Source organism: Anabrus simplex, chromosome 6 (genome assembly GCF_040414725.1).
Source record: "Anabrus simplex isolate iqAnaSimp1 chromosome 6, ASM4041472v1, whole genome shotgun sequence".
Classification (NCBI taxonomy): domain Eukaryota; kingdom Metazoa; phylum Arthropoda; class Insecta; order Orthoptera; family Tettigoniidae; genus Anabrus; species Anabrus simplex.
This window is the reverse complement of record NC_090270.1, coordinates 221,060,937-221,076,179: the sequence shown is the minus strand read 5'-3', so window position 1 is coordinate 221,076,179 and position 15,243 is coordinate 221,060,937. Positions and strand designations below refer to the sequence as shown.

General features: G+C 39.1%; 1 protein-coding gene across 1 annotated transcript in view; it reads right to left on the bottom strand.

The window, feature by feature from the left end:
• Ack-like (activated Cdc42 kinase-like) overlaps window positions 1-15,243 on the bottom strand; it is a 182,412-nt gene that overhangs the window by 42,045 nt on the left and 125,124 nt on the right. The window contains exon 16 of the mRNA XM_068228267.1: window positions 5,864-6,064. Coding sequence (XP_068084368.1) covers window positions 5,864-6,064 — 201 coding nt within the window. The remainder of the gene's footprint in view (window positions 1-5,863; window positions 6,065-15,243) is intronic.

The following is a 15,243-nucleotide window of genomic DNA, read 5'->3' as shown; positions in this document are numbered from 1 at the left end:
TCTGGATCCTAAGTAGCATAACGACCTGCTGCGTCTTAACCAGAGCCCCTTTTGCCACCACTTTTCAGAGTTCCTGAAGGGCCTTCACAGCTACCGTAGCGGTCCCAGGGCCCTCGAAGTCCCCACTGTACTTCACCCCTACAGGCAGTCCCCTACTTTGGCTGTCCAAACTCCTTAGACCAGGGGATGGAATTAATTTATTCACACACATTTTTTTAAATTTACAATAACCTGCACCGGTCGAATGCCCTCTAACACTTCATTTATTTTCTCTGTTGCTGTTTATTCTCTTCTTGAATATCTGTACAGATTTTGGAAAAGGATCAAACACTACCCCTGGTAAACTGTTCCATTCCTTCACACCCTTCCCAATGAATGAAAATTTACCCCAATCGCTTCTGCTAAAATTCCTTCTAATTTTATATTTGTGGTCAGTCCTGCCGATATAATTATTTTCCAACTGAAGCCTCTCACGGATATCTCCCCGTGCTTCTTCTCCTGTATAGGCTCTATATAATCCTGTAAGTCTAGTTTTCTCCCTTCTCTTACTTAAAGTTTCCCACCCAAGTTCCTTTAACATTTCTGATACACTACTCTTTCTCCTGAAATCCCCCGTTACAAATCTTGCTGCTTTCCTCTGCACACTATCTATTTCTTTTATTAGGTATTCTTGGTGAGGATCCCAAACACTGTTTGCATATTCCAATAATGGACGAACCATACTCAAGTAACTTTTTTCTTTTAATTCTTTGTTGCATCCTTTAAGTAGCCTCATTATGACATGTAATGATCTGTATGCTTTCCCAACAATGTCATCAATATGACCCTTCCAGTGCAAATTACTTTCAAATCTCACACCTAAGTATTTGCACTTGCCATCTTTTGGGATAACTACCTCATCCAAAGTATATTCAAATTCAGTTTTAAAGCTCCTGTTTGTAAAAGTTGTAACAGTTGATTTGCCTCCATTAACCTTCATATTATTTTCTTCAACCCATTGTTGGATACTTTCAAGGTCCCTTTGTAATTCTGAACAATCCTCAATGTTGTTTATTTCTCTATAAACAATTATGTCATCTGCATACAATCTTATTTTTGATGTTATATTGTTCCCTAAATCATTTGCGTATATTAAGAAAAGTAATGGACCGATTATACTACCCTGTGCAATTCCCTTCCAAACTTTCTCTTCCTGAGATACATTATTTCCTACTTTGACTTTCTGAACCCTTGAATTTAGAAATGCTTTTATCCAACGTGTAACCCTTATGTCCAATCCTATTCCCTCCAATTTCTTTAATAATATTCCATGTTCCACTCTATCAAAGGCTTTGGAAAGATCTATGGCTATGCAATCTAACTGACCTCCTGAATCCAACTGATCTGATATGTCCTGCTGGCGAGGTTGAAGTGAAACAAACGGTCTTCGGATATGGAAGTTATTTTTAAATCATACTTCAAGTCCTTAACTCGTTATCTCTTAATTTATGACAGGGAGAACGTCTCGTTTGTTTACGTTTCACGAGTGACTCAGCTGGCTGGCCAGTGATGATCTGCCAAACAGTGAGCTTTTAAATATACTGACAGCCGTGTGCAGTGGTGTTCATTTAATCAGTATTATAAGATTGATTAAATAAAGGTCAGTGATAAATGTATAGTTCTTGAGGACAAGTGGATTGTGTTTGTTGCGTTTGTGTAGTCTGTGTAGTTGTGAGTTCGTGCTCGTGCGGAGGGTTCTTAGTTCGAAGAAAAAGTGCAGAAGGATGTGCAATGGATTGTCAAATTAAAAAGAAACGTTCTGTAGGTAAACTCAGGGGAAAAGAATGCAATATTATAATGAGTGTCCTGGATTATTTTTTAAAGACTATGAATGTGACTAGCGCAGTCAGTGAAACAACTAAAGCTACAGGTTGTTCCGAAAGAACAATCTATGCTATAAGGAAGGAACACTCACATGGTCCTTTGCGAACTCCCGCAAAAAAGCAAAAAAGAGAAGGACAGCAGAAAATAGCAAGGAAAATTAAATATGATGAAATTGTGCAAAGTGGAGTTTGTCAGGTGGTTCACTCTCTTTTATTTGCCAACATACCACCAACATTGAACGTGATTTTGAGTCCGGTAAATGGAGAAGATTCTTTGCCAGGATTTTCCAAAACCACGTTGTATCGCTTCTTACATGATATATGCTTCCGTTATTTAAGACGGGGTATTAAAGCAGCTTTCATTGAAACCGATGAAATATTATTAACTGGAGGCACAGATATCTCAGGGAGATAAAATGTTTGAGGGCACAAAATAAAGCTATAATTTACACAGATGAATCATGGGTAAATATTGGGCAGGCAGTGACAAAAGAATGGAAGGATACGGCAGTGAAAAGTGCACGGCAGGCCGCCATTGAAGGGGTGAGTTCGGGACTTAGACCACCGCCGAGGACCATGATTCGCCTTAATACACGCGGGTAATGAACATGGTTTTGTTCCCAATGCTGAACTAACATTTTTATGCCATAAAAACACGGCGGACGCCCGCGAGGAAATTACTGGTGAAATTTATGAGAAGTTGTTTTTCGGAACAACCGTTGCCGAACACTCCCAAAGGTTGATGGTTATGAATTTCATGTTTTTGGTCCGTATTGAACAATATATAAGTAATAATAATAATAACTTAAATGTTTCCACTTTTTCAATACAATATATTCACAAAATTACAAAATTATACGGTACTAGTTTCGACCCATCTAGGGGTCATCATCAGCCGTATTGGAGCAAAGATCATTTGTGGCGAAATCCTAAGACAAAAAAAAATAATATTGTCTTAGGATTTCGCCACAAATGATCTTTGCTCCAATACGGCTGATGATGACCCCTAGATGGGTCGAAACTAGTACCGTATAATTTTGTAATTTTGTGAATATATTGTATTGAAAAAGTGGAAACATTTAAGTTATTATTATTATTACTCCCAAAGGTGCTGGATAATGCCGCTTATCATTCCCGTAAGTTGGAACCTTTGCCAGTGGTTTCTTCAATGAATATGAAGTACTGAAACTTCCACTTAATCAATACATATATTTATATATTATTATTCTACAGGACCGGTTTCGACCTTGTGACGGTCATCTTCAGCTGACAATCATAACATACAATTAAAACATCACAATAAGAATGTCACATGATATGGGTAAAAACATTGTCATTACAAATGTTCTAGTTTAAATAATCGTCTACATTAACTGATATAATAATTAAAACTTAACATTACTGTATGTACATGAATGATGTATGTTAAAAATACATTTTTCTTAAATTATAAAGGTGTCACATAATATGGATAAAAACGTTATCAATTTGCAAATGTTTTCCGTCTTATCTTCGTCTATGTTAATCGGTATGAGAGTTAAAACTTTGCAATAATATTACGTGCGCAAGTGATATATGTTGAATGTACAATATTCTTGGATTGTGAAGTGTCCACTGTTCCACATTAACACTTATGACTAGATGAATAAAACATTTTGAAGTACAGGTTAATTCTTGCGGCGTGTTGTATATGTGACTATGCTATGATATATGATCAGCCCTGTTCGTCTACTGGTGGAATAATAGTATGAGTCTCTTGAGGTAATATGAACACTTATGTTGAAATCAGGTAGTTGTCCAGTGTTTAGTGCGGGACTTCGTCGATATATACACAAAGCTTACAGTTTATGTTAAGACTGAATTGACCATAAAATTTGATAGAATACGGTATATAAATGTAGATAGGTTGTTGTTGTTTTAGCGACGTGCTTCCCTTAGTTATTTGATTATGTCAAATGTCAATATGTATTACTTGATTTCAACATATCTTGTGTTTTTTGGTTAGCGTGAAAGCTTCTTTCTTCACTCTGTGTTGTAGCACGTATTTTGTATCTGTAAGTAGAAACAAAGTGTAAGAAATGTTGCGTCTGCCAAGTTTGTTTTGAAGTTCGAATGGTTGTGTGTGTACTTACTGTAGATGTAGCAACTTCAGACAAACACGGAACAGTATTCAACGTGCTGTCGAATAGCACACACGAGTGACTCAGCTGGCTGGCCAGTAATGGTCTCCCAAACAGTAAGCTTTTAAATATACTGACAGCCGTGTGCAGTGGTGTTCATTTAATCAGTATTATAAGATTGATTAAATAAAGGTCAGTGATAAATGTATAGTTCTTGAGGACAAGTGGATTGTGTTTCAATTTTAACTACATAGTGATCTGGACCTGTGTCTATTCCTCGGAGGATTTTGACGTTATAGATCTCTTTGTGGTGGTAATTGTCCATGCAGATGTGATCCAGTTGCCGTTCTCCTTTAGTGTAGTCAGGGTGTTTCCATGTTTTCAGTTTTTGAGGTTTTCTCTTAAAACATGTAGATTTTGAGATTAAGTTATGGTTTCTACACAGGTCAACTAGTCTCTCTCCATTCTTATATTTTTTCTTGTGTGCTGGCCATTTTCCAATGATGTCACAGTATTTTCTTTCTCTGCCTAGTTGAGCATTGAAGTCGCCTATTAATAATTTTACATGGTGTTTGGGGATGTTATCTGTAGACTGGTCCAATAGGTCCCAAAATTCTTCTGTTTCCTCATGGTCTTTTGAGGAGTTGTTTTTATCATTAGTGGGAGCATGGACGTTTATTATAGTATAGATTTTATTAGATGCCTTTAAGGTGAGTGTTGAGAGTCGTGGAAACTGTGATTTGTATTCTTGAACTGAGTTTATTATTTTAAGGCTGACCAGAAATCCTGTTCCAAATTGTAGGACAATCTTCATCACTCTCTTCCCGGGTATACCTTTATAAAGTCTGTACCCTTGAGATTCCACTCCCGGAGGTGCATATGGCCCTGAGGTTCACTCAGCCTACACCAAAAATGAGTACCAGGTTAATTCCTGGGGGTAAAGGCAGCTGGGCGTAGAACTAACCACTCTACCCCATCACGTGCTGTGGTTAACAATGGTGGAAGCCTTCACCTTCCACTCCTCCAAGGGCCTTCAAGGCCTGTACGGAGGTGTCTTTGTCTTTGTACCCTTGAGATTCCAAGGCATCTTGGTCAGTGTTTATAATTTCCTGTAATCCCATGATAAGAATTTTGTGTTGGTTCATTATGTCAGTGATCACTTTTAATTTACCGGTTTGCATGAGTGAGTTTATTTTGTGTGTAGAGAAGTATGTTATCTGCTTTGGCTTGATTCTTGATTTTTTCTTGTTCGTGTCTGTGGTACTGAGGTATTTCCGTGCCTCCAACTTCACGGTATCTTTTAAGTGGCAGCCCACTGTATCCGAATGCTCCCTTCTCTGAACTCATGGTTCAGCCAGTGGAGTATTCCTTAAAAGACCTTCCATGGTTGACTGTCAAGGTGTCGCCTGTGTGGGACTAGGTCCCGAATTACAACTCTGGATGTGATCCAGTCACGTGATAATGAGGCCGCTTCTCTGGAGTGCAGACGCCTTGTGCAGCAATCCCTAACCTGGAGAAAAGACGCTGCATAATGGATTCCAGTGACATTTACTCCACTGTGGGGACCATCACCCCACCTAAAGGGGCTCATTCGCCCGAAGCCGTTGGCCCCCTTAGGGAGTCAGGTTATTTCCCGCCACCCAACACTCAACGTTGGCAGTTTTATAGCTGGGTGCCAGACCAGCAAACCCTCCTCCTTTCTCATTCCGGACTTGGGACCGGAGAATGGTGACAATGGGACAATGTGTTCATTCTATACAATAATAAGTTTACTAACCAAGTTCAACATGGTACAAAAATTAAATAAGATTTACACTAGATTCCACAAAGTTAAGACAATGAAATGAAAATGTACAAAAGAAAACTGAATAATAAACTTACTGTGGCCTGCTTCTTCTTTCCCGTGCCGGTCACCTTGGCAGCCATTTCACGCAGTTCATTGCGTACGTTGATGGTCTCCTCAAGAGGTGATGCTGGAGGAGGTGGAAGACCTGGAGAAGGAGGTGGAGGAGGTGTTCCCCCAAGAGAACGGAACATTGCATCCATTTCATCAAGAAGACTGGCTCCAAAGTCAAATGAATTCTGAAAGAAAGAAAGAAATCAGACTGTATTTCGTATGTTCCATTTTCAAACCAGTGCAATTTAAAAAACAAATTACATTTCTCAAACCTAATACAATGATCCAACCTTGCCATTAATACTTCCTTCCACAAGGAGGAAGTGCATAGTGCTAGTTAAAAATTTGTCTCATCATGTAAAGAACTTCATTAACATCATTCCTACAATCATTGTTTTACTGCAACATCTGCCTGATTTGTTTAGTCTCTGAATAAGCTCTGCAGAGATATGTCATTCTTGGCCCTTGCTTGTTCATAATCATGTAACACAGGAACTTACCACTCTGTTGCTGTGGAATGCCATATGAGTTCGAAACGTCATGCAAAATCGAGTCCTCGAATGCGATTCCACGCTAATCCAAACACAGCTGGCGCACGACACTACGTGGCGGACAAGCTAAGCATTCAAACTCTGATGTAATTGATGCAATTATGCTGACAATAACGATTTATCATCTAAATAAACAGTTTTATAGTATTTACATTTTAATTTGTAACACCCAATAACTCAATGTATTTATATTATGCAACTAGCACATATCTAGGTTATGTTACCCGGGTGGCCTGTAAAAACGGAGAACAATGTGTGACCAGTTTTGTGTGGAATTTGTATCATAGGGATGTGACTTTTCATTTCAAAAATCCCACTTTAAATTGGCCAAGATTTGAATTGTGGCTACCTTGGTAAGAGCCAGTGACCATGCCACTGAGCAATCATGTCCCACATCAATAAAATAGCAGTGACAATAGCCTTAAACAGTATCAAAATATTGGCTTGCAGAGTAAGAGAGGTCGTGCTATGCAATTCCTAATCACTAAACTGCATGCTAAAAGCTGGGTTCTATATCAAATCTCTCCGCACTGCCCATATGGATCTATTAAAGAAACTATTTAAAATAGTTTATGTTGGGTCCACTTTGTCAATACACTTTTAATGACTGAAAATTATTTATCATACATGTTTCACGAAAAATATCCATTCTCTTCATTACTGATGTCATTTCAAGGAATAAAACAATATAACAATATCTTTTGTTTTTCTATTGTATCCTAATTCACCATATCAATGAATAAAGAAACTAATGAAATATGAAAATATTCATAAACTATTTTAAATAGTTTCTTTAATAGATTCAGACAAGTCAATACAGGATCAAATACAGTAAATACCTATTATGGTTAAGTTTATCAACTGCCCATATGGAGCGGGGATATAAGACTAATGGAGATTTATCTGTCCGATGAGGATGTAAAGCCTTGAACAGTACCCATGGTGTTATTCAATGGAGAAGGCTATGTACCCACACTGGGTTTCACCCTCTCCCTATCTCAGAATGATCATCATCATACACTAAACAACACATAACATGCAGTCATCACATTAAACAGTCCGGCTTCTTGGCTAAATGGACAGTGTAGTTGGCTCCAGTTCAGGGGGTCCCGGTTTGATTCCTAGCTGGATCGGAGATTTTAACCTTAAAAGGTTAACTCCCCTGGCTTGGGGATTGGGTGTTTGTACTGTCCCCAACATCCCTGCAACTCACATACACCACTACATTCCATCACAATAACACGGCAGATGCCGCCCACTCTCTCAGAGGCTCTGCCTTACAAAGGCTGCACCAGGCTAGTAATAGCCACACGAAATGTTTCTAATCACACTGGATACAGATCTCTGCCTCTGAGGTAAAGAGTACCTAACTCTCTGATCACAGAGGGTGTGCACAAAAAATAAATTAAGACTGCAAATCACCCATCATCAAGGCCAATGGACTCTAATTCAAATGTCTGGGCAGAAAACACACAACCTTACACTCCTGCTATTCTAACTGGCTACATAATAAACCTTACAAGAAGCATGGCACATGAGGGTATGAAGAGAGAGAGACCAACAATAAAGTCCATGATTGAAGGGAAATGGCTGACTGAGTAAACAAAATTATGGATTACAAGTATGATTTTTTAAATGTTATTTATTTATTTATTTATTTACAAAACTGCCTCCCACTATTGATGTAAATATTGTATATTTGTGCTAATTTTGTTTCCGTATAGGCTCTCTTTTGTTTGTTTTTTCATTTGCGCTTTCATTATGTTTTTTAGCATTTTTTCAACTCATATTATGTAAATTATTCCAACCCCCCTAAATTTTTTCGCTGAAGATGGCTCAAACGAGCCGAAACATGTCTGATCTTGTTTACTCCGTCTAATGACGGAATATATGATGTATTGATTTGGAGGATACTTTCATTTTTCGCCATTGTAAAGTGACATTACAACAGTACAGTGACTATACTTGTACGATTTCCCGCCATGGCACTTCTGAGACCCATTAATGCATGCAATCACCTTGATTCTCAGTTTAAAATTTTCAAAAGCCACGGAAAACACTATTTCAGAAATGTATCCAACAAGGTGCATTTATATTATTCAAATAATGCACTTGGATAAAACAATGGCATATATAACCTCACGCAAGGAAAGGAAGAAAAACACAATTCAAAGACGAGGAAAAATTATGCTGGCTCCCCTGTGCAAATGCTTTATCTTTTGGATTACTGTACTGTTTGCATTTTTAGATGCCTTGTACTTGCATGGAAAGTGCCCGACGCCCTTAAAACATCGTGGCTTTTCGAACTTTCCTATGACACGGGAAGGAAGTCTCTCACTTCCGTGTGCACTCCATAGCAACACAGTACATTTCCCGGCTCCGGCTGGCAATTCTCTCCTTTAAAACTGTTCCATTTAGCATTTAAAAAAATAAAACAAAAAAACAATGCAGTTTCATCGGCATTGACATTATTGTTTGGTACGTACAAATTGATCATAGGCTATAAGTCACGCTTTTTCGCCAACTGTCAGCATCGCCAGTGTTCGCGGATTCTACCTCTCCACACACTGCCTGCTACGTGATGTAGCGTTCCTTAAAACGCTGAACACAAAATAACTAAGATTCCGCTCAAACTTAGTAGATATGAAGCACTCTGTAGACACGCCGAAGTGGGTGAAAGTGCGCAAAATTACCCCTGCACGTTCCGGAAGACGCGTTCTTTCATGACGCGAAGAAATTTTGAATTTAAATTACTCTGTAAAATACTATTTTTTTCAAAATGTAAAGGCAGTTTTGAATTAAAAGTCTGAATTTCGGTAACGGGACTGACATTGTTCTTCGAATTATGAATTATCCGTAATTCGAATTAAACGATTTAAATAACATGCAAAAACTGCACCTCATGTTGCTAGGAACGAGAGCTGCTTCGAATTAGGTGCGATTTTGAATTAACCTATTTCGAATTATCGAGGTTCTACTGTATCTGCCTATGAAATAATTAACAGTAGGTTCATATATATAATTTTTTTTCCCTTATCCAACCTCCTCAGCTTGTTGAAGACCAACCTCAAATCCGACAGAAGAGTCAATAATTATGCCATGCCTAGAGGTGTTAGAATATGCAATAATATCAAATCTTCTAGTAGATCCATGTAAGGAAACGCATGGGATTTCTTTGGGCACTTGCCACCCTTTCTGTCGCAGAGCATTAGCGATCTTAGACCTCGCCATATGATAGTGTGAATTACATAGTAATGTTCCTTTATCACAGAATCCTAAGACATGTTCAAGTGATTCGTTCTTGGTGCAGTGTCTGCATTGGGTACCGTCGTAAGGATCTGCCTAGAATGGTCCGGACAGCTGTCACAATTGAGTTCATTTAAAGGCAAGTGATCCATTCAGATGTGGATAATCCAGCTTTGTTAGAAATCTACTTGTTGGAGTCGGATACATCTGCAAAGACTTCAACACCCTTACCTCGTCCAGGTAATGTCTTCCAAGTTTCAAATTTGCGAGTTCTTAGATAGTTACAAAGCTCCCTAACATGTCCTTGACAAAACTTCAGGCCGAGGAAGACTAAGATGTATACATGAAGCTTGAAGTTCTTTCTGAAGCGAGCAGAGGACACTGATATAGGGATTATTTCTTGAATGAAGGAGAAACATATGTTAGTGTTGTAAAAAGGCTTCCCATGTAGCTCGAATGAATCCAAGGTCTCTTATGTGTATGGCTTACCATATAAGTAAGAAGGCAAATTTTCATAAGAGAAAATTACAGAATAAACACTGAAGCTTCAGAGAAATTTTGTCTCAAATAATAAAGAATGATCTTGTCAAGGTTAGTCTGACTCCTTGGCTGAGTGGTCATCATTGTAGCCCTTGGTTCACAAGGTCCTGGGTTTGGTTCCCAGCTGAGTCAGGTTTCAATAATTCCTCCGACCTGAGAACTGAGTGTTTGTGTTTCCCTCATGACACACCTCTTCATATACTCACAACACTACACTAAAAAACCACCAGAGAAATGTGCAATAATGAATACCGTCAGGAAGGATATCCGGCTGTAAAACAAGCCCAATCCAAACGTGCATCCGTTACTCCACCAATGTGAGTGAGAAAAGTGGTGGAAGAAGAAGAGGATCTTGTCATTCTCAGGCAATTATCAGCCCAGTTTTAGTAAGCATAACATTCCATTCAAAGAGAGTTGGGAACCATTCTGAGTTTATCTTTGTCATTTTGCATTTCAATAATCCAAACCTCCAGGCTGTCCTCACTGAGCGAGTTGGCTGTGCGGTTAGGGGCGCGCAGCTGTGAGCTTACATTTGGGAGGTGTATGTTCGAGCCCCACTGACGGCAGCCCTGAAGATGGTTTCGTGTGTTTTCCCATTTTCACACCACGCAAATGCTGTACCTTAATTAACACGTTGGAGACGTACATATTTAAATGTGCTACCCTCCAGAAATTGCAGGATTTTTGTTTTTGAAATTTTTTCAATGCTAGGGGAAGCAATGATAGTAATAACTTTTGGAATATTTAGATAGATTACACTTTCTTTTACACAAAAATGAGTTTTAAAGATCGTAATAGTGCAGCAATTTTTAAATATAAATTGATGTAAATGATGTCTTACAAACAAACAAAAATCTGACGCAGCTATGGTTGCCAGTTGGGTTAACATTTCAAAATTTGTCTAATATTGTGGACACACCCACTAATACACAGTAATACAGATTCACATTAATTGGTTAATTGGCAACGTATCTTTGTTTACAACCAGTAATTTGCTTTCCCACTGTTCGTTGTTTGACAACGGATTGCATTCAGTTGCTGCAGGTTGTCATCTGTACACACAGGGAACACCCACATTTTTGGGCGGTATAAAACGGTATTACAGAACCCACTTCAGGAAGCGGTATAAAACTACGTTACACTTCACACCAATTTGAAATTAGCTCATTATCTACATTTATTTGCCTGAAGCGCCAGAATCATTATGTTTACTTAGTGTGTAATTGTTATCCTCATCCTCATTTTCAGAACCCAAGTCTTTCATAAGAAAATCTATAATGGATTTGTTGTCGAAATTTTGTACAACTGAATTAGACAAGTTAAATATTCATAATAATTACACAAACAAACCTGCCTCTCGAACACACACTCTTCCTGTCTGCTTGTACCGCACATACTTTCCCACTAATTTCACAGCTGAGAGCCAACGATGACGTAGCCTCAGATTATGTAGGAACGTGGCTGTATTATCAGTGCCTTGAAAGAAGAGCTCTCGACTTATGCTCATAACTAGTACATTTTATGATTATAGAAGCATTCAACAGTATCCTACCAAAGTCACAGCTCGCTGAAACAGCAGCTACTATTTTTTAGCTACAGTGAAAACGTGCTCTTAGATTCTCCGAGCTCCGTCAGCAGCAATGAAATAGCGCGCCCGTAGTTTCTAAGAGCGGCGTCTCCAATGAGTTAAGGCCTCGCCGCTTCCTTCCCACTCCTAGCCCTTTCCTATCATGTCGTCATCCTAAGACCTATCTATGTCAGTGTGATGCAAAACAACTTGTTTAAAAAAAAAAAAAGTTGATCTCATACAGATTTGTCATTGATTCCACATTCTAACCCTTCACTGGTTACTGATACATATACGTACCACTATCTTTTACGGGCTCAAATCTTGCCTGAAAAATGCGTGATTACAGTCTTGACAGGAGACTTAGTGCTCTGAAGTTGCTTTCTTCACTAATTATAGCAATTCTCGCAAGAACGCATCTGCGACACTCATCGGGTAAAAATGTGGTAAATACGTGTACCAGAGAGAATTAGTTTGCGGGAAGGTTGTGCACTGCCGACACTGGAGGTAAAAGCACATTTTACTCTGTTTACGTTCACCTCATTCCAAAGTAAGTAACTTTCTGGTTACTGTAAACATTGTGTATGTATGTTCAGTCGTCAGCCCGAAGGCTGGTTGGATCCTCAACAGCTCCGCCATCAGCTGTCATAGATGGCCTAGGCATCACTGAAGAGTCGTACAAGGGAAATGAGGAGTGAGGTAGTTTCCCGTTGCTTTCCTCACCGAGCCAGAAGTTGCTATTACATATCAGTCTGCCAAGCTCACTGAAATGCATGCATCAACCGACCCTATGAGCAACATTTTCACACCATTCATAGCAGGGACTGGCTGCATAAGGAATGGCATTACTAGCATCGCTCATACCTCAGTCACTTTCATATTGTCAGAGCCAAGGATAAGACTATGACAGGTCAATGAAAGCAATAAAATTGCTCTAGCCTATACCAGAAGACATAGTGCACTGTAAACACTAGGCCCTGCCAGTAAAGGCATACTGTAAACATTTGCAAGTATATTAATTTCATAACTACCATATTTCCTCACACATCAGAACCCTGCTTTTTTTTCCGCCGAACAAGGTTGAAATTTTTTTTTTGCTACAGTATTTGTTTTACGTCGCACTGATAAAGATAGGTCTTATGGCAATGATGGGATAGAAAAGGCTTAGAAATGGGAAGGAAGCGGCTGTGGGCCTTAATTAAGGTACAGCTCCAGCATATGCCTGATTTGAAAATGGGAAACCACAGAAAACCATCTTCAGGGCTGCCGACAGTGGGGTTTGAACCCACTATCACCCAGATGCAAGCTCACAGCTGTGCGCCCCTAACTGCATAGCCAACTCACCCAGTAGGTTGAAATTTCATGTGATGGTTGCTCCTATATGTAATAAATTTTAACCCAGCAGCGCCGTGCGGTACCGTATAGTACCAGTGTGCCTTACTTCAGATTTTCTCGTACTGATCATTACTCGCGACGCAAATCTGGCAACTTCGCTTTAGAATGTTAAGGTGAGACTGCCTACAATGCCTGAAATCAACAGAGGGTTTTGTTTGAGTGTTTGTTTGCGGCAACTACTACTTGGAATTTGAGATCGTGTTGAGAGGAATAAAAATTACTGCCCGTCTGCGGTAAGTTGCTTTATTTTTTTATAAATTTTGACAATACAATTTTGTATCGCGTGGTTTATTATCTAGAAATATCAGTCCATGATTAGAAATAACAAGCAATTGGGCAGCATTTCTGTGTTAGCTATTATGATACTAAATATTCTGTTGGTACCGTACGGTACTGTACGGCGCTTACCGTACCTCTCCGTTTCTTTTCTCCTCCTTGCTTCTAAGGATGATTATAAAGAAACAATTCACACTGCAGTTGCAAATAATGATGTATATGTGTCATTCAATTGTATAATTGTAGTTTTATTAAAAAATTCACGTCATAACACACGTGGAAATCGCAATGTATCACGTCCAATCATACGTGAACTTCATTCGAGTGGCTTGACGCTTGAGGAGCTGCTACATGTTATTGAAGAAGAAGATACTGATGCTGAAGCCATATACATTGAACCACCGGAATGTTATGTATTATCTGATGAAGATTCGGCTGAAGAAAATAAAGGGGGTCTCGCAGATAACCTTACGGGAGGTGATCTCCGAGTACCAGCTGAAGTAATGCTGAAACAGCAAATTCCGCACAGGAGTAGAGAATCCAAGTCCGGTAATGATACATGGGCCGCGAAGAGAGAGAAATCATTACCTCGTCCACCAGCTATCTGGACGGCGGATAACCTATAGTTTCCATTGAGCACTATGGAACCCAGGGCTCAAGAAAAGGTTCATGTACTATAGTTCCCACTACAATCCACTTCCCTAGTGCGAAATTTTCCACTTTTTGAAATATGATGTTGCCCGAAATATTTTTGAGTTTTATTTTGACGATGGAATTGTGAATTCCTTGTGCTCTGGAGCCATCAAGTATGCGCTTTTTAAAAATGAAGAAGATCCTAAGGTAACCCCGAAGGAATGAAAATATTCGTCATCATTTTACTTCTAAGTGGCTATGTGCAAATGCCACCATCAGAATTAGGAAGGTGCAAAATATTTAATACTGTATACATATCTGGGTGGTATTTTGAAGAGAAATAAACGCTGTTGTTCACACTTCTTTTCTTTTCCGAGTATCTGAGACTTTGAGATCGAGTGCCCTACATCACTATATCGCTCCAACAAACTAACGCCGGTGCCGCGCAGCCGCAGGATGCGAATACCGTGGCCGCACAGAATACATCAAGTGTAGTGTGGGAGTCTGTGTAAACTAATTTTTGCCACTCCAAACTAGTGAAAAAAGGGAATAGGTAACTAAAACTGAAGTCTATAGTAGTATCATTCCAATTTCCTAAGGATATGTCACGTCTGAGCTAATGTTACTTTTTGAAATTCCCAAAGGGATGTCACAAATAAACCTATAAATACCGTTTGTTCCTTTGTTTATTGCTAAGTAATTTGTAAGCGATATTCTATAACAATATTAAGTACTAAATGTCATGGTATTCTAATGAGGTAACAATTTCTATGTTTCACCCAAAAGGTATGTCAAGCGCCGTGCGGTACCGTACGGTACCAGGCCCTCATTGAGAAACCAATCATCCTAGATTTAGAAAAATGACTTTCAAATGTTCTCTAGTATGTGAATACTGGGAATAATAAATAAAAATTAAAAAATCGAAACTTGAAAACTCCGGCGTTCCCGGGTTAAGCAAGACATGGTCTTAAAATAACACATCCCGAAGGAGTCTTGACTAGGTGGTGGGGGTCGAGGGAGGGGCTGATGATAAAAATATTCATTTCTCTGGAACCGCTTGACATACGAGGTCGAAATTTTATATGATGGTTACTTTCTCAATGTCTTAGATTCTAAATAAGTAGTGGTCTTAAAACAATACAGCCCTAAGGGGTTT